The 18,455-nt window shown below is 36.8% G+C and overlaps 1 protein-coding gene and 1 long non-coding RNA gene across 2 annotated transcripts; both read right to left on the reverse strand.

The window, feature by feature from the left end:
• Positions 1-5,424: 5,424 nt before the first annotated feature.
• LOC111785242 (serine carboxypeptidase-like 31) lies at positions 5,425-8,989 on the reverse strand. The gene is made up of 10 exons (XM_023665653.1): positions 8,700-8,989; positions 8,507-8,614; positions 8,306-8,401; positions 7,586-7,678; positions 7,414-7,496; positions 7,040-7,330; positions 6,828-6,958; positions 5,884-5,979; positions 5,663-5,768; positions 5,425-5,571 (listed from the first exon to the last, which is right to left on the reverse strand). The coding sequence occupies exons 1-10, from the start codon at positions 8,971-8,973 to the stop codon at positions 5,425-5,427; spliced, it is 1,425 nt and encodes a 474-aa protein (XP_023521421.1). The 5' UTR covers positions 8,974-8,989.
• Positions 8,990-17,922: 8,933 nt separating this feature from the next.
• Positions 17,923-18,396, reverse strand: LOC111785243. Its single transcript, XR_002813641.1, has 2 exons — positions 18,293-18,396; positions 17,923-18,201 (listed from the first exon to the last, which is right to left on the reverse strand). It is a non-coding gene; the product is annotated as an uncharacterized LOC111785243 (long non-coding RNA).
• Positions 18,397-18,455: the final 59 nt, after the last annotated feature.

Below are 18,455 nucleotides of genomic sequence, written 5' to 3' on the forward strand. Positions count from 1 at the left end.
TACTTCCCCTAGAGATGATGAGTGCGGACGCGCACAATGCGATGATGAGTGCGAATGTGCACGAGCGCAAATGCGCACACATGAGGGTGTTCATGAGGCACATGATACTATAGGATTCCGCTGACCTCCGGACGCCGCTACAGATTAGCTTGACCAGAGGGTCCAGGGGGTGTGCAAGCGCCCTGGGGATTCACACTTGCACGTGTGAGTCATGTGTAAGGAAGTACTACACATCCAATTTATCCGAGACTGGAGGCCACCCTTATGATGATTAGAGATAGTTCCCTAAATCATGATTGCATGTGTTTGCATTTGCATGGCTCCCTATAGTGGGGTCACTTACTGAGTATTCTTTGAAATACTCAGGCCGTGTGCCACATCATTTTTCAGGTAAAGGCAGAGCGCACTTGTACGGTGGGCGGCGACATTGCGAGCAGAGATTGTGGCACGTGCATAGGGTAGACTCATATTTAAATTCCTAGTCTTAAGTTAGAGGAGGTTGTTTTGCATTCCATTGTTTTAAACTATTTTGTATTTGTTTTTATTTTCTCTAAATTTCAGTATTTACTATTTAAACACGTAAGACCATGGCTGTGTTTTCCGGAGAAGAAGTTGTTTTAAGCATTTTTCGAAGTTTACGTTATAAATGATATTTATGTAAGAGTTATATTTCTGCATTACATGTTACATATTGCCGTCAGCCTCACGGTTTTAGAACGTGTATGTTAGGGAGAGATTTCCACACCTTTATAAGTTATGCTCCGTTCCCCTCTACAATCGATGTAGGATCCCATAGAATTTCCTTAACAACATACCATAGAAAACAAAACATGTGTTTGTTTGTAAAGGCAACCGTCGACCAAAATATAATTCAACTAGTCATAACACTAATAATGTGTGGATATTTTTTAAAATAACTACAAATATTATTGGTATCTTAGTGAATTTAGGATATTTGAAATTTAACAACCGCACAAAATTGGTTTTTTTTTTCTTTAATTTTTTTTTTCATGTTTTTGAGGTTTGATTGTACTATGTATGATGTTGGTTGATGATTGGGTTTTATGTCGAATTTCATGAAAAACACTGCACAAGCATCAATAATCAAAGAGTGCGAAATGGAGGAGCTTTCTATGGCGGCGGCGGGGAGGCAGCTGAATCCAGTAGTTGGCGGAGGACACAAAGGCAGCGGGAATTGTTACTTAGACATTGTCGCCTTATCAGGCGGAGGTGACGAGATAATTAATCATCAAAACAGTTCGAATATCTCGAAGTTACCTTTATCGAGATGTAGCTCAAAAGTCGCCAAACGTGGCCACCTTTGGGGCGGCAGAAAGCCACACCGGCTCGATCTTATCAATAGCTACAATGGCGGCGTGACTACCAGAACTGAAGAAAATACAATCTCGTACGTGTCACTTCTCAACCATCTTCTGGTGCAAAATGCAGCGTTTCAATTGGTTGCGCCGCTTATTAGGTGTAGGTTGTAATTATGATAATATTAGAGATTTATGATATCATTATATCTTATAATTAGTGAAATTAAATTAATTAATGACACAAGAAGATGTATATATATCAGAGAATACAAGATATTAAGAAAATCTATCTAAAAATCTGGAGTAAACAAATCAAAACAAAATCTAATCAAATCAAATCAAAATTAAATCAAATCCAAACTAAATCTAACTCCTATAGATTTAATCAAATACAACAATCTAAACAAATACGTGATCTTTAACACTCTTCCTTGTTTAGATGTCGTGAATTCCAAGCTTTTTCCTGAACACCCATCTTACTCAAATTATCTTTCTGTTTAGAGGTCGATCAACCAACTCCCTTGTTTTGTTTTTCTCGATCATCGAAGGCTCCTCCTCTGACAAGTGCATCATCAACCAAAGCATCTTGTTGTTCATCTTCAAACTCTTCTAACATGCTACCAAAGATTAAATTGTTTGGTGCATTAGAAATTTGATTCACTCTCGTTAGTCTTGGCTCATAATAACACGACTAGTGTGTGGTTGAAAAACTCTGTAAGCTTTGGATATAGTGCTATACCCAACAAAGATGCCAGCTTCTGCCTTTTTTTCAAGCTTATCACGCTTGACCTGTGGAATGTAAGTGAAGCAAAGACACCAAAATACTCTAAGGAACCTTAAAGAAAGTTTGTAACAATTCCAAACTTCAAATGATGTGAGGTCTTTCACAGCTTTTGTTGAAATTCGATTTTGCAAGCACATAACAGTATTTGTTGCTTTTCCCCAAAAACGTTTTGGAAGATCCTTCTCATGAAGCATGCATCTCGTCATCTTCATTATGAACCTATTCCTCCTTTCACTGACGTCATTCTGTTGAGGATTGTACGGTGCTGTCAATTGATGTTCAGTTCCAGCCTCTTCACAAAACCTATTAAAATTTTCTGAAGTGTACTCCTTGTGATTATTTGATCTTATAGTCCGAATCAAGCATGCACTTTCATTCTCAACTCTGGCTTTAAATTTCCAAAATACACCCGCAACTTCTGACTTTTTCTTCAGCAAGAGGATCCAACACATTCTTGTAGATCATCAATAAAAAGAATGTAATAAAGATTACCATTTAATGATGGTGTTCGCTGAGGACCACCAAGATCAGTATGAACCAGCTGCAGTTTTTCCGAGGCTCTCCATGCCTGTTTAGGAAAGGGTTGCCTATGTTGCTTCCCAAAATTACAAGCACGACAAGGAAGCATGTCATCATCAATGTCAGCAAGTCCTTCTACCAGCTTCTTTGACTGCATTGGAAGCAAACTTCGATGATAAAAGTGCCCAAGTCTTTTGTGCCAAATCTCAGTGGCACTAGCTCTGGATATAAAGGCCATCTGCTCTATCTCCATCGGATTTAGAGCAAAGCTTTTTCATTTCATTTTGACATTGAACAAGTCTTTGCCACTAGCATCTTTGATCAAACATTGCTTATTCTCAAACAACACTTTATAGCCTTTATCATGTAACTGACCAACGCTTAAGAGATTTTGATCAATTTTAGGTACAAATAAAACATCTGCAATAAATTTTGTACCTTCATAACTTGTTATAGCTACTGTGCCTTTTCCTTTGACTTCCAAGTGTTCACCATCCAATCCTCACTCTCTTGACTTCAGTGTCACTTAATTCCTCAAAAAACTCCTTGTCATATGTCATATGATTTGTGCACCCACTGTCAATCAACCATCTCTCGCTTGATTCTTTGCCTGAGGAACAAGTGAGCGCAAACAATTGATCTTCTTCTTCTTGATCAACTACCTGTGCATCTACTTCTTTCACCTGTCCTTTGACTTTGCAGATCATAGCTTCATGTCCAAGTTGATTGCATTTGGAGCATTTGGCGTCTGGTCTTTTCCAACACTTGTATGGTGCATGACCTTTCTACTCACAATGGCCGCAAGGTGGATAGGATTTTTTGAAACCTCCTCCTTTTGTCTTTTGATAATTGGTAGATGAATCTCCATTCGTCGATTGGTTTTTGAAATTTTTCTTGTTTTTATACCTGTTGTTCTCTTGATGCTTAACAGGTAAGGCACCTTCAATCATCCCTTCTTGCCTCATAGCCCTCCTTTGCTCTTCTGCTTGTAAAGCGTTCAAGAGCTCTGTAAGAGAAATCTTTGACAGGTCTTTGGTGTTCTCCAGAGTAGTAATGGTGGCTTCAAACTTCTCTGGAACAGTGACTAGCAGCTTTTCAACGATCCTGGAATCATTTAACACAGAACCAAGCAATCTCACCTTGTTGGCAATGCTGAGAAGTCTGTCAGAGTACTCTTTCACCGACTCCGACTCATTCATCTTGTGCAACTCAAAATCCCTAATCAAATTCAAGACTTTCATTCCACGAATCCTCTCATCTCCTTCATATTCAGGCTTGAGATAATCCCAGATTTCCTTTGCTGTTTTGAGGGACATTATTCGCATGAAGATCATTTGAGATACAGCGCCAAATAGGCAAGCTTTTGCCTTTGATTTTCTTGTCTTCTTTTCCTTCTGTACTTTGATTTGTGCTGCAGTAGGAGGGACCTCGTAATCCTCTTCTATTGCTTCCCAAAGATCCAAGGCCTCCAAATAAGTCTCCATACGAACTGCTCACATTTGATAATTGTCTCCATCGAAGACTGATGGTGCAACAGCTGAAAAATTGGATTCTCCTCCCATTTTGATCTCACAGATCCCCTAAGAAGATATCTCTGATATCAATTGTCAGTGAAATAGTGAGTGATTGAATGGTTGATAACAAGATTATATTATGAAGAACAAGAATACTCGATACAGAATACAAAAAGATATTTACAAGCATCAAAAAGATTTATTTATTTTTTTTTTTTTTTTTCATCATCAAAGAATGAATCAGTGATATTTTGTTTGTATAGACGGTTCACATGGACTATCACCTTAAGGATTGTTGAAGTCTTGCATTCACTAATTTTAAGAAAGATCATGAGTATATAAGTGAGAGACACTGATAAGGAATCAACAAAAGGAAAAGCTCGGATGTCAAATGATAAGGAATCAACACAAAGAAAGCTTTGATACCGAGGGATAAGAAATCACTACAAGAGAAGTAAAATTCAGATCACCTTGTTGATAAAATATCTTAAGACAAGAACACTCTTTTAAGTGTAATTACTTTACCGACAATATTGATGATGTCAAGCTTGCAGTCTAAACTGCATAGAATTGCAATGAAACTTAGCTCGGGGCTAAATAATCATTTTACTACATTTTTAAGTCTCTTTCACTAATACAACGAACATGGCTTTAAATAACCTCAAAATGAAACCCGAGTTGTAACATTCATACTTTATGACCATAATTAACTATTATGTAAATGTAATCTAAAGTAAATAAAAAATCCTAAAATGCATTAATGAAACATCGTAACTCTAAATTATGATCCATCCAAAATTTATAACAATAAATCTTGAATCTTCTTGAATGTGGCATGAATTGAAACATCTTTTGATAATTTTAACAATATTTTCTTCACATCTTCCATAAAATTTATATTTTACTATTGATGTCTTGGTTCATATCAGACACTATCTCTACTCGTATGAGGCCTTAAAGCAAAACTATAATAGCTTATATTCAAAGTGGACAATATCATACTAATGTGGAGGTTCGTTATTCCCAACATGGTATCATAGTCATACCCATATCTTAACTTAGTCACGTCAATAGAATCGTAAGTGTCAAACAAAGAAGTTATGAGCTTTGAAGGTATACACATCATAGCGACCAGGTGTCAAACAAACGATGTACTTTGTTTAGCTCCCATCTTTATAATTGAGTAGAAACATTATGTTATACACTAAAATTTCTCTTGTTCATCCAAAAACATCATTAATTAAATCTTCTAATACAAATACATTAGCTAAAACCACTTCCAAATCAATCATTTAGAAGAAGGTAGGGTTTGTCCATTCAGAAACGAAGCAAAGAACGCCAATGAACTGCTTGGCTCGAAGGATGGCACTGCATGCCCAGCTCCCCTAAATGTTGCAAACGTTAGGCCAGCATATTCCTGGTACCACCCGCTCACCTGCACCCAATCGAACACGCTCAACTTTATTTGATAACGATTTTGTTTCAGTTTTCGGGTTTAAATCCCGTTCGAGAATCGGAATCATTACCTGCTTCTCATGGTACCAAGGCCTCCATGCCTTCGTAATTGGTAGACCGAGTGAACTAAGACTGTATCTTGTCGACAACACGGGAACTCTTCCATCGGTATCTCCACTGTTTCCATAACCAAATTTAGTTCAATTTATTTGATGAACATACTTAAATCTCTCTGATTCAAATTAGATATTAGTTAAGTAAGGTAGAAATGTGTTTAAGGTGTTTTAATTACCTGTAGATCCATACCCTAAGCCCAGCTGCAATTAGCTTCTTGTATATAGGAATCATCGAAGGCTTTGAGTCTGACCAGTTTTCGAACATGGTGGTGCTGTTTTTCAATCTCATCAATGTCAGTGCACGTCAAAAGATTAACCCGAATGGGTCGATGTCACGAACTTCAAAAAGTTTCGTTCTTTTTCTATAAATTTTATATTTTATTTCGAAAGATATGCTAGAAAAAGTTCTTTCGTTAAAATAAAATGAAATTTTGACACTATAGTTAAAGTAGAAAGACTTACAATGACATCATTTACAACACTGTTACGTAAATGGATGTGGTAGTTCACGGGTCAAAATTGGTTTGTTTAGATTATTTACGTATCGCCATCAGCCTCGAGGTTTTAAAACATGTTTGTTAGGGAGACGTTTCCACACCCTTGTAAAGAGTGCTTCGTTACCCTCTTCAACTGATGTGGGATCTCACAATCCACCCTCTTGGGGGCCCAACGTACTCGCTGGCACACCGCCCGATGTCTTACTCTGATACCATTTGTAACGGTCCAAGCCCCACCATTAGCAGATATTATCTGTTTTGACTCGTTACGTATTATCGTTAGCCTCATAATTTTAAAACGCGTATGTTAGGGAAAGGTTTCCACACTCTTGTAACGAGTGCTTCGTTTCCCTCTCCAACTGATGTGGGATCTCACAATTATCGAAATCTCTTTTTAGATGATAACAACCATCTTATCTTCCATATAGTCGTAAATAATACCACATATGCTTTCTAATTTATACATATTAGCTCACGTCAATGTTCATAGTTCAAAAATGAAACTTTTCAAAATTTAAGGGCAGAAGAATTGAAACTTAGAAATTTAGGGGTAGTATGTGTAATTTAACCCGGAATTCAAATTGTTTTTTCGACCCGAAAAAAAAAAAAAAGGAATTACATACTTGCAAATGCTCCAATTTTTTAGCTGATGCCCATCACTCACATGGAGGGCTTCTTGCACATCGGGTCTATTATAAAACGTTTTCGCATAACCATCAAGGCACGGATCATATCCACCCATCATTCTCGGCATCTGTTTCATCAAACAAAAACACGTTAATTACATGATATCATCCACTTTATATGGACTAAAAACAAGAAATTTCTCGACTACCATGGTATTGGAACGCTTGATCATAAGCGCTTGCATGAGATTGCCATCAGCAGATGAAGAATTGGCCATGCAAAGAGGCGTATAAAGACTATAGATATCAATTTCTTTGTATTGTCTAAGCATTTCATCGACACCACCACTACAATTATTATTACTCCAAGTATCATTGCTATTAAAATCACAGCTTTCTCTTATAATTTTATGAGTTTCATCCGAAATAACTGCATGGCTCCATGCATAATCCACCATCCCTCGCCAATCATCGCCATCAGAAGTTTCAGGGTTTCCCAACTGTGGGGAATCGATAAAAAATCATTATAAAATATGAACTACAATTCAAAGATTTAGTGGAATTATATATACAATGAACATACCAAAACCCCATGCAAATCGATGTGAAAGGAGGAATCTTTATTCCTATCATAGATGAGCTCAGCCAGCTCGGGAACATATTTGCCTGTTTTTTTTGTTTACAAGACAGTTGATGTGATTAATAAAAAACACGACATGAAATCAAGTGATTATCGGTGGGAAATCGATGAAAACCTGCATAGCTTTCTCCTGCGATGTAAAATGTATGGTTTTTGTAGGATGGAAACTTGAGGAACCAGTTTTGTAGAAAGGTATAAGCATCGTTTGCTGTCCAAAAACATCACATAAAATCATGTTATATTGTGAAAGGAAGAATCTTTTTATTGTAATACTCAAAAGTTAGAAACCACGACTCTCCACAATGGTATGATATTGTCCACTTTGAGTATAAGCTCTCGTGGCTTTGCTTTGGGCTTCCCCAGAAAGCCTCGTACCAATGAAGATGTATTTCTTACTTATTAGCCCATGATCGTCCTCTTAATTAGCAAATGTGGGACTCCCTCCTAACAATCCCCGCCTCGAATCAAGTACACTATAGAGTCTCCCCTAAGGTCAATGTAGCCCTCGAACAACCTCCTCTTAACTGAGACTCAACTCCTTTCTCTGGAGCCTTCGAACAAAGTACACCCTTTGTTCGACACTTGAGTCATTGTTTACCACACTTTTGAGGCTAGTAACTTCTTTGTTTGACACTTGAGGATTTTATTGACATGACTAAGTTAAGGGCATGACTCTGATACAATTAGGAATCACAAACCTCCACAATGGTATGATATTGTCCACTTCGAGTATAAGCTCTGGTGGGTTTGCTTTGGGCTACCCCAAAAGACTTCGTACCAGTGGAGATGTATTTCTTATTTATAAATCTATGGTCATTCCCCAAACACCCATTACCTGTAAATTCGTCGCCCAAATTGTGGTAATCGGTAGTTGTATTTGTGTAAGAAAAGCCGACACCAACAGGAGATTCCAAGAACAACATATTGGCCTCTGCATCATATCATCATGATGATTAAAGTGTATTCTTTTCTTAAATTTTTTGAAAAAAATTTGGAAGATTTGGATAGAGATTGATAATGTTTTTATTTGAAATACCTTTATTCCAAGAATAGTCATTTAATTTGAGTCCATTTGCATCATTGTCCACTATGAAAGGACCAATCTCTTGTGTTGCTCCATAACCCACAGAGGAGCACCCAGGACCTGAAACCCAACCAAATAAACGAGAATCTTTTGTCACCTCACCTCAGAACAACATTGAAAATGGTAGGATGAAATGATTGATTACCTCCATTGAGCCAAAGAACCAAGGGTTTTTGGTCAGGGTGAGAGGCGGCTTCATAGAACCAGTAAAACAATGCCCTGCCATGGGGCTCGTGGACGGTGACATAGCCGGCGAAATGGCGGAATCCGACGAGGGGTTGGCCGGGCAAGTTAGTGACGAGGTCGTCTTGTCGGGAGTGATGAGTGTGTAAAGGGCATTGTGTTTTAGGCAATCCCAACGCAGGCGGCACAAGCAGAGCACAGACCACAAAAACCGTGCCCATTATTGAAACCTTCATAATGGTAAATAATATGTTAAGGAGAAGTGTTTATGAAGCATTGGAAACACACCCACTTCACCATTTATACACTCCAATCTTCTGAAATGAATGAGAGAGAGAGAGAGAGAGAGAGAGAGAGAGAGGGATATGCTGTCTTCCACGTGCCAAAACTGTGTTCATTTGATGCTGGGTCTTGTTTTTTCTTTCCTAATTTGCATTTTTGGTTTGGCTTTGGGATCTTATTTCAACCTTTCTTTTAGATGGGTTGTTTGATCTTTACATGTTCTTCAAATTTTTTACAACAATTTAGAATCAGTTCTTCAGCTGTTTTCAAATTAGTTTTCTTTTGTTTCAATTGGGATAATCTTTTCTAACAATTTGGTTTGGTTTGGTTGTTCTTAAGGATGCTTGGGAAAATTAAGTTTTTTTTGTTGTAATTTATGTTTGAGTAACCTCCTATGAATTTGTAACCGTAAATATTGTCCGTTTTGACATGTTACTTATGTTGTATTGTCGTCAGTCTCACCGTTCTTGAAAATTTTTATAAGGAATGTTACGTTCCCCTCTCCTATTGACGTGAGATCTCAGAATTCACTCATTTTTGAGTCAGCATCCTCACTGATCGTTCCGTGTCTGGCTTTAATACCATTTGTAATAGCTCAAGCCCACCGCTAGCAGATATTGTACATGTTACGTTTCGTCGTCAGCTCATGGTTTTACCTTGTAAGGAATGCTTTGTTCCCCTCTCCAACCGATGTGGGATCTCACAATTCACCTCCTTAGGGTTCCAGCGTCCTCGCTAACACACCACCTACTGTCTGGCTCTAATATTATTTGTAATAGCTCAAGTCTGCCGCTAGCATATATTTTACATGTTAAATGTCGCTGTCAGCCTCACGGTTTTAGAACGTGTATGTTAGGGAGATATTTCCACACGTTTATAAGTTATGCTTCGTTCCCCTTTACAACCGAGTTAGGATCCCACAGAATTTCCTTAACAACATACCATAGAAAACAAAACATGTGCTTGTCTGTAAAGGCAACCGTCGACCTAAATATAATTCAACTAGTCATAACATATAATTGTGACGAAAAACTGATGTATGTTCAAATCTCCTCAAATCCGAAGCACATTAAACATTAGTGGGATTAAAGAGTAATTGTATTTATACCATTCATGAAATGGATGAACTTATAATTAATACGAATCAATCAAATTTACAAATTAAACATAAACTCGATTTCTTAACCTCAAATCCGAGGCACCTAACTCGTGAATAACATGCTCGATCGAAGTTCATAATAAGAGGTTTTAGTATGCGATTGTGAAGCATGCCATATGCCTTGATATAAATAATTTGTTTTTGGTTTCACATGTGAACACTTCCACAAGGGAAGCATGATACCCAAAACAAATCAAAACCCTCTAGAAATCTCCACACACAAACACCCACAAAAAAAAGGTTTTGTTCTTCACCTCTTCCAGCTCCGATCATTGCGGAGCTCGAGTTGTACTAGTTCGGTTCATGGGAGCTTCCATGTAATGAACTTTATCGTTTTTTCTTAACTTTATTTGAGGTTATAATGAAATGGGGTATGTGGGTTAAAATATATTTTATATGACCGCAATGAGTTAGAATTTTTCCCTGATTTAGTTAGTAGTATATTAAATAAGTTAGTTGATAGCTTACTTAAACGTTGTGAACATTAATGAAAATCAGGCTTTCGATCCCGCTTATGTTTCTCATTCTTAACATATAGGCGAGGCGGTGTTTGGAAAGTAAAAATGATATGTTTTACTCCGAGAGAGCGAAAATATCCGAACAGGACGAGGCCGAATAGGGCGGCGATTTCTGGGTATTGGAAGGTAGCGGGAACTGATAAAGCTATTGTGGCCTGTTAAGGATAGTTAATATTTGACTTAGCATATCATATTTGTCATTTTATTAAAGACAAATATACTATATTCATTTATTATTACCATATTATTTGTGATTTTCTATATTTATATTATATTCATTTATTATTCTTCCTTTCATTATTGTATTATTTGTAATTTACTATATTTATCTCGTAACAACCGTACAAAACAAAATAATGATGATAATTAATAATTAAACAATTAAAATAATAATTTTCCCTCCACTGCTCGCTCCTCCTTCCTCTTCCAACTATCTTTCCTCAACCAACTCCTCCGTCAAAATTCAATATAGGATGCCTAGGTTGTTCCTGCCACAATTAAAAAAAAAAAAAAAACCAACAACAAGATTTACGGGGAGTGATGGAGATTTAATTGGAAGAGACAGATTAGAGGTTTAATTTGAGAGACAGATATTGTAGATTTAATTGGAGGGACAGATTTTTGAGATTTTATTGGAGAGAGATTTTGCTTTGTTATTAAGGTAAGTCATTTTTCACATCTCCTTTTGATATATCCAATCGTGTTACAAGAAATAAGGTCCGAATCCAATTTTTCCTTTATTTAATTATTCGGAATCAAATCTATTGCTTATTTAGATTTTAATTAGCATTTTAGGTGATAGACATAACTAGAATCAATGAGGCCAATATTTGTAAATAGAATTAAAAGAAAAAAGAAAGTAAATACATAACAGAGAGAAAAAGATGGAAGATAGAAAGTAAATACAGAGAAATATGGAAGATTTGGTGAAAAAAAATTTAGAAGGATAAATACACAGAGGAAAAGTAAAAGTTTAACAAAGATATTGAAGATTTGTGAAAAAACAGATGAAATATAGAGTAGTAAAATAATGGGAGATATGGAATTGATTATATTTGTGTTTATAGATGTAAAGAAAAATATATGGTAAATAAATAGATGGCATGAAAATGAAATTATAACTAACATAAATAAACATTTAAAATTTTATGTTTCCATGTTGTTTATCACATGAGTCAATGTAAATTAGAGAAATAATTTTATAGAAGTTCGAACTTGAAGCTGATGTCATAAACTTACCTAGGTTGACTTGATTTCAAAAGATATAATCAAACTTTTATTAAGGATAAATTTGTGACAACAACTTAAGCTAATTAGGTAAGTGATCTTACTATCGGCTCGGGCGAAGGACTTATCTTATGTATGACGACACGTGCCCAGTGGCCCTTGCACGTGTCATTTATGCTTCATGTTGTGTGATGATGTGATGACGTTAGATGATGATGTGTTGTTGTTGTATGATGATGTGATGATGTTATATGAATGACGTACTTGGTATGCTTGATGCACTTTATGACAATATGACCAGTATGATGATTGCGTGACGTTTACCTTAATATGAAGATGTTTTCCATATTGAGCATGCTATATGATGATGAGTGTCATATTGCATCATGTCGTTAGATCGACATAGGACACAACCCTAAGAGCATGATAACAATATTAATATAAATATCTACGAGTATGTGTTACCTAGAGTAACAAAGAGATGAGACTAGAGAGTTGTGTCAGAAGAGACGTTATGATGGATTTAGAGGGACCTCATGCATATGTATGTTCATAAGCATAGGCCTACTTCCCCTAGAGATGATGAGTGCGGACGCGCACAATGCGATGATGAGTGCGAATGTGCACGAGCGCAAATGCGCACACATGAGGGTGTTCATGAGGCACATGATACTATAGGATTCCGCTGACCTCCGGACGCCGCTACAGATTAGCTTGACCAGAGGGTCCAGGGGGTGTGCAAGCGCCCTGGGGATTCACACTTGCACGTGTGAGTCATGTGTAAGGAAGTACTACACATCCAATTTATCCGAGACTGGAGGCCACCCTTATGATGATTAGAGATAGTTCCCTAAATCATGATTGCATGTGTTTGCATTTGCATGGCTCCCTATAGTGGGGTCACTTACTGAGTATTCTTTGAAATACTCAGGCCGTGTGCCACATCATTTTTCAGGTAAAGGCAAATCGCACTTGTACGGTGGGCGGCGACATTGCGAGCAGAGATTGTGGCACGTGCATAGGGTAGACTCATATTTAAATTCCTAGTCTTAAGTTAGAGGAGGTTGTTTTGCATTCCATTGTTTTAAACTATTTTGTATTTGTTTTTATTTTCTCTAAATTTCAGTATTTACTATTTAAACACGTAAGACCATGGCTGTGTTTTCCGGAGAAGAAGTTGTTTTAAGCATTTTTCGAAGTTTACGTTATAAATGATATTTATGTAAGAGTTATATTTCTGCATTACATGTTACATATTGCCGTCAGCCTCACGGTTTTAGAACGTGTATGTTAGGGAGAGATTTCCACACCTTTATAAGTTATGCTCCGTTCCCCTCTACAATCGATGTAGGATCCCATAGAATTTCCTTAACAACATACCATAGAAAACAAAACATGTGTTTGTTTGTAAAGGCAACCGTCGACCAAAATATAATTCAACTAGTCATAACACTAATAATGTGTGGATATTTTTTAAAATAACNTAAAGGCAACCGTCGACCAAAATATAATTCAACTAGTCATAACACTAATAATGTGTGGATATTTTTTAAAATAACTACAAATATTATTGGTATCTTAGTGAATTTAGGATATTTGAAATTTAACAACCGCACAAAATTGGTTTTTTTTTTCTTTAATTTTTTTTTTCATGTTTTTGAGGTTTGATTGTACTATGTATGATGTTGGTTGATGATTGGGTTTTATGTCGAATTTCATGAAAAACACTGCACAAGCATCAATAATCAAAGAGTGCGAAATGGAGGAGCTTTCTATGGCGGCGGCGGGGAGGCAGCTGAATCCAGTAGTTGGCGGAGGACACAAAGGCAGCGGGAATTGTTACTTAGACATTGTCGCCTTATCAGGCGGAGGTGACGAGATAATTAATCATCAAAACAGTTCGAATATCTCGAAGTTACCTTTGTCGAGATGTAGCTCAAAAGTCGCCAAACGTGGCCACCTTTGGGGCGGCAGAAAGCCACACCGGCTCGATCTTATCAATAGCTACAATGGCGGCGTGACTACCAGAACTGAAGAAAATACAATCTCGTACGTGTCACTTCTCAACCATCTTCTGGTGCAAAATGCAGCGTTTCAATTGGTTGCGCCGCTTATTAGGTGTAGGTTGTAATTATGATAATATTAGAGATTTATGATATCATTATATCTTATAATTAGTGAAATTAAATTAATTAATGACACAAGAAGATGTATATATATCAGAGAATACAAGATATTAAGAAAATCTATCTAAAAATCTGGAGTAAACAAATCAAAACAAAATCTAATCAAATCAAATCAAAATTAAATCAAATCCAAACTAAATCTAACTCCTATAGATTTAATCAAATACAACAATCTAAACAAATACGTGATCTTTAACACTCTTCCTTGTTTAGATGTCGTGAATTCCAAGCTTTTTCCTGAACACCCATCTTACTCAAATTATCTTTCTGTTTAGAGGTCGATCAACCAACTCCCTTGTTTTGTTTTTCTCGATCATCGAAGGCTCCTCCTCTGACAAGTGCATCATCAACCAAAGCATCTTGTTGTTCATCTTCAAACTCTTCTAACATGCTACCAAAGATTAAATTGTTTGGTGCATTAGAAATTTGATTCACTTTCGTTAGTCTTGGCTCATAATAACACGACTAGTGTGTGGTTGAAAAACTCTGTAAGCTTTGGATATAGTGCTATACCCAACAAAGATGCCAGCTTCTGCCTTTTTTTCAAGCTTATCACGCTTGACCTGTGGAATGTAAGTGAAGCAAAGACACCAAAATACTCTAAGGAACCTTAAAGAAAGTTTGTAACAATTCCAAACTTCAAATGATGTGAGGTCTTTCACAGCTTTTGTTGAAATTCGATTTTGCAAGCACATAACAGTATTTGTTGCTTTTCCCCAAAAACGTTTTGGAAGATCCTTCTCATGAAGCATGCATCTCGTCATCTTCATTATGAACCTATTCCTCCTTTCACTGACGTCATTCTGTTGAGGATTGTACGGTGCTGTCAATTGATGTTCAGTTCCAGCCTCTTCACAAAACCTATTAAAATTTTCTGAAGTGTACTCCTTGTGATTATTTGATCTTATAGTCCGAATCAAGCATGCACTTTCATTCTCAACTCTGGCTTTAAATTTCCAAAATACACCCGCAACTTCTGACTTTTTCTTCAGCAAGAGGATCCAACACATTCTTGTAGATCATCAATAAAAAGAATGTAATAAAGATTACCATTTAATGATGGTGTTCGCTGAGGACCACCAAGATCAGTATGAACCAGCTGCAGTTTTTCCGAGGCTCTCCATGCCTGTTTAGGAAAGGGTTGCCTATGTTGCTTCCCAAAATTACAAGCACGACAAGGAAGCATGTCATCATCAATGTCAGCAAGTCCTTCTACCAGCTTCTTTGACTGCATTGGAAGCAAACTTCGATGATAAAAGTGCCCAAGTCTTTTGTGCCAAATCTCAGTGGCACTAGCTCTGGATATAAAGGCCATCTGCTCTATCTCCATCGGATTTAGAGCAAAGCTTTTTCATTTCATTTTGACATTGAACAAGTCTTTGCCACTAGCATCTTTGATCAAACATTGCTTATTCTCAAACAACACTTTATAGCCTTTATCATGTAACTGACCAACGCTTAAGAGATTTTGATCAATTTTAGGTACAAATAAAACATCTGCAATAAATTTTGTACCTTCATAACTTGTTATAGCTACTGTGCCTTTTCCTTTGACTTCCAAGTGTTCACCATCCAATCCTCACTCTCTTGACTTCAGTGTCACTTAATTCCTCAAAAAACTCCTTGTCATATGTCATATGATTTGTGCACCCACTGTCAATCAACCATCTCTCGCTTGATTCTTTGCCTGAGAAACAAGTGAGCGCAAACAATTGATCTTCTTCTTCTTGATCAACTACCTGTGCATCTACTTCTTTCACCTGTCCTTTGACTTTGCAGATCATAGCTTCATGTCCAAGTTGATTGCATTTGGAGCATTTGGCGTCTGGTCTTTTCCAACACTTGTATGGTGCATGACCTTTCTACTCACAATGGCCGCAAGGTGGATAGGATTTTTTGAAACCTCCTCCTTTTGTCTTTTGATAATTGGCAGATGAATCTCCATTCGTCGATTGGTTTTTGAAAATTTTCTTGTTTTTATACCTGTTGTTCTCTTGATGCTTAACAGGTAAGGCACCTTCAATCATCCCTTCTTGCCTCATAGCCCTCCTTTTCTCTTCTTCTTGTAAAGCGTTCAAGAGCTTTGTAAGAGAAATCTTTGACAGGTCTTTGGTGTTCTCCAGAGTAGTAATGGTGGCTTCAAACTTCTCTGGAACAGTGACTAGCAGCTTTTCAACGATCCTGGAATCATTTAACACAGAACCAAGCAATCTCACCATGTTGGCAATGCTGAGAAGTCTGTCAGAGTACTCTTTCACCGACTCCGACTCATTCATCTTCTGCAACTCAAAATCCCTATTCAGGACTTTCATTCCACGAATCCTCTCATCTCCTTCATATTCAGGCTTGAGATAATCCCAGATTTCCTTTGCTGTTTTGAGGGACATTATTCGCATGAAGATCATTTGAGATACAGCGCCAAATAGGCAAGCTTTTGCCTTTGATTTTCTTGTCTTCTTTTCCTTCTGTACTTTGATTTGTGCTACAGTAGGAGGGACCTCGTAATCCTCTTCTATTGCTTCCCAAAGATCCAAGGCCTCCAAATAAGTCTCCATACGAACTGCTCACATTTGATAATTGTCTCCATCGAAGACTGATGGTGCAACAGCTGAAAAATTGGATTCTCCTCCCATTTTGATCTCACAGATCCCCTAAGAAGATATCTCTGATATCAATTGTCAGTGAAATAGTGAGTGATTGAATGGTTGATAACAAGATTATATTATGAAGAACAAGAATACTCGATACAGAATAGAAAAAGATATTTAGAAGCATCAAAAAGATTTATTTATTTGTTTTTTTTTTTTTCATCATCAAAGAATGAATCAGTGATATTTTGTTTGTATAGACGGTTCACATGGACTATCACCTTAAGGATTGTTGAAGTCTTGCATTCACTAATTTTAAGAAAGATCATGAGTATATAAGTGAGAGACACTGATAAGGAATCAACAAAAGGAAAAGCTCGGATGTCAAATGATAAGGAATCAACACAAAGAAAGCTTTGATACCGAGGGATAAGAAATCACTACAAGAGAAGTAAAATTCAGATCACCTTGTTGATAAAATATCTTAAGACAAGAACACTCTTTTAAGTGTAATTACTTTACCGACAATATTGATGATGTCAAGCTTGCAGTCTAAACTGCATAGAATTGCAATGAAACTTAGCTCGGGGCTAAATAATCATTTTACTACATTTTTAAGTCTCTTTCACTAATACAACGAACATGGCTTTAAATAACCTCAAAATGAAACCCGAGTTGTAACATTCATATTTTATGACCATAATTAACTATTATGTAAATGTAATCTAAAGTAAATAAAAAATCCTAAAATGCATTAATGAAACAGCGTAACTCTAAATTATGATCCATCCAAAATTTATAACAATAAATCTTGAATCTTATTGAATGTGGTATGAATTGAAACATCTTTTGATAATTTTAACAATATTTTCTTCACATCTTCCATAAAATTTATATTTCACTATTGATGTCTTGGTTCATATCAGACACTATCTCTACTCGTATGAGGCCTTAAAGTAAAACCATAATAGCTTATATTCAAAGTGGACAATATTATACTAATGTGGAGGTTCGTTGTTCCCAACATGGTATCATAGTCATACCCATATTTTAACTTAGTCACGTCAATAGAATCATCAAGTGTCAAACAAATAAGTTATGAGCTTCGAAGGTATAGTCATAACGACTAGGTGTCAAACAAACGGTGTACTTTGTTTGAGAACTCGAGAAAAAGAGACCTCAAAAGAGTTGTTCTTTTTAGCTCCCACGTTTGTTTTAGCAATCATACAACAAACAGTATCTTTATAATTGAGTAGAAACATTATGTTATACACTAAAATTTCTCTTGTTCATCCAAAAACATCATTAATTAAACCTTCTAATACGAATACATTAGCTAAAACCACTTCCAAATCAATCATTTAGAAGAAGGTAGGGATTGTCCATTCAGAAACGAAGCAAAGAACGCCAATGAACTGCTTGGCTTGAAGCATGGCACTGCATGCCCAGCTCCCCTAAATGTTGCAAACGTTAGGCCAGCATATTCCTGGTACCACCCGCTCACCTGCGCCCAATCGAACACGCTCAGCTTTATTTGATAACGATTTTGTTTTAGTATTCGGGTCTAAATCCCGTTCGAGAATCGGAATCATTACCTGCTTCTCATGGTACCAAGGCCTCCAGGCCTTCGTAATTGGTAGACCAAGTGAACTAAGACTGTATCTTGTCGACAACACGGGAACTCTTCCATCGGTATCTCCACTGTTTCCATAACCAAATTTAGTTCAATTTATTTGATGAACATACTTAAATCTCTCT

The sequence above is a fragment of the Cucurbita pepo genome, unplaced genomic scaffold (assembly GCF_002806865.2).
Source record: "Cucurbita pepo subsp. pepo cultivar mu-cu-16 unplaced genomic scaffold, ASM280686v2 Cp4.1_scaffold000414, whole genome shotgun sequence".
Classification (NCBI taxonomy): Eukaryota; Viridiplantae; Streptophyta; class Magnoliopsida; order Cucurbitales; family Cucurbitaceae; genus Cucurbita; species Cucurbita pepo.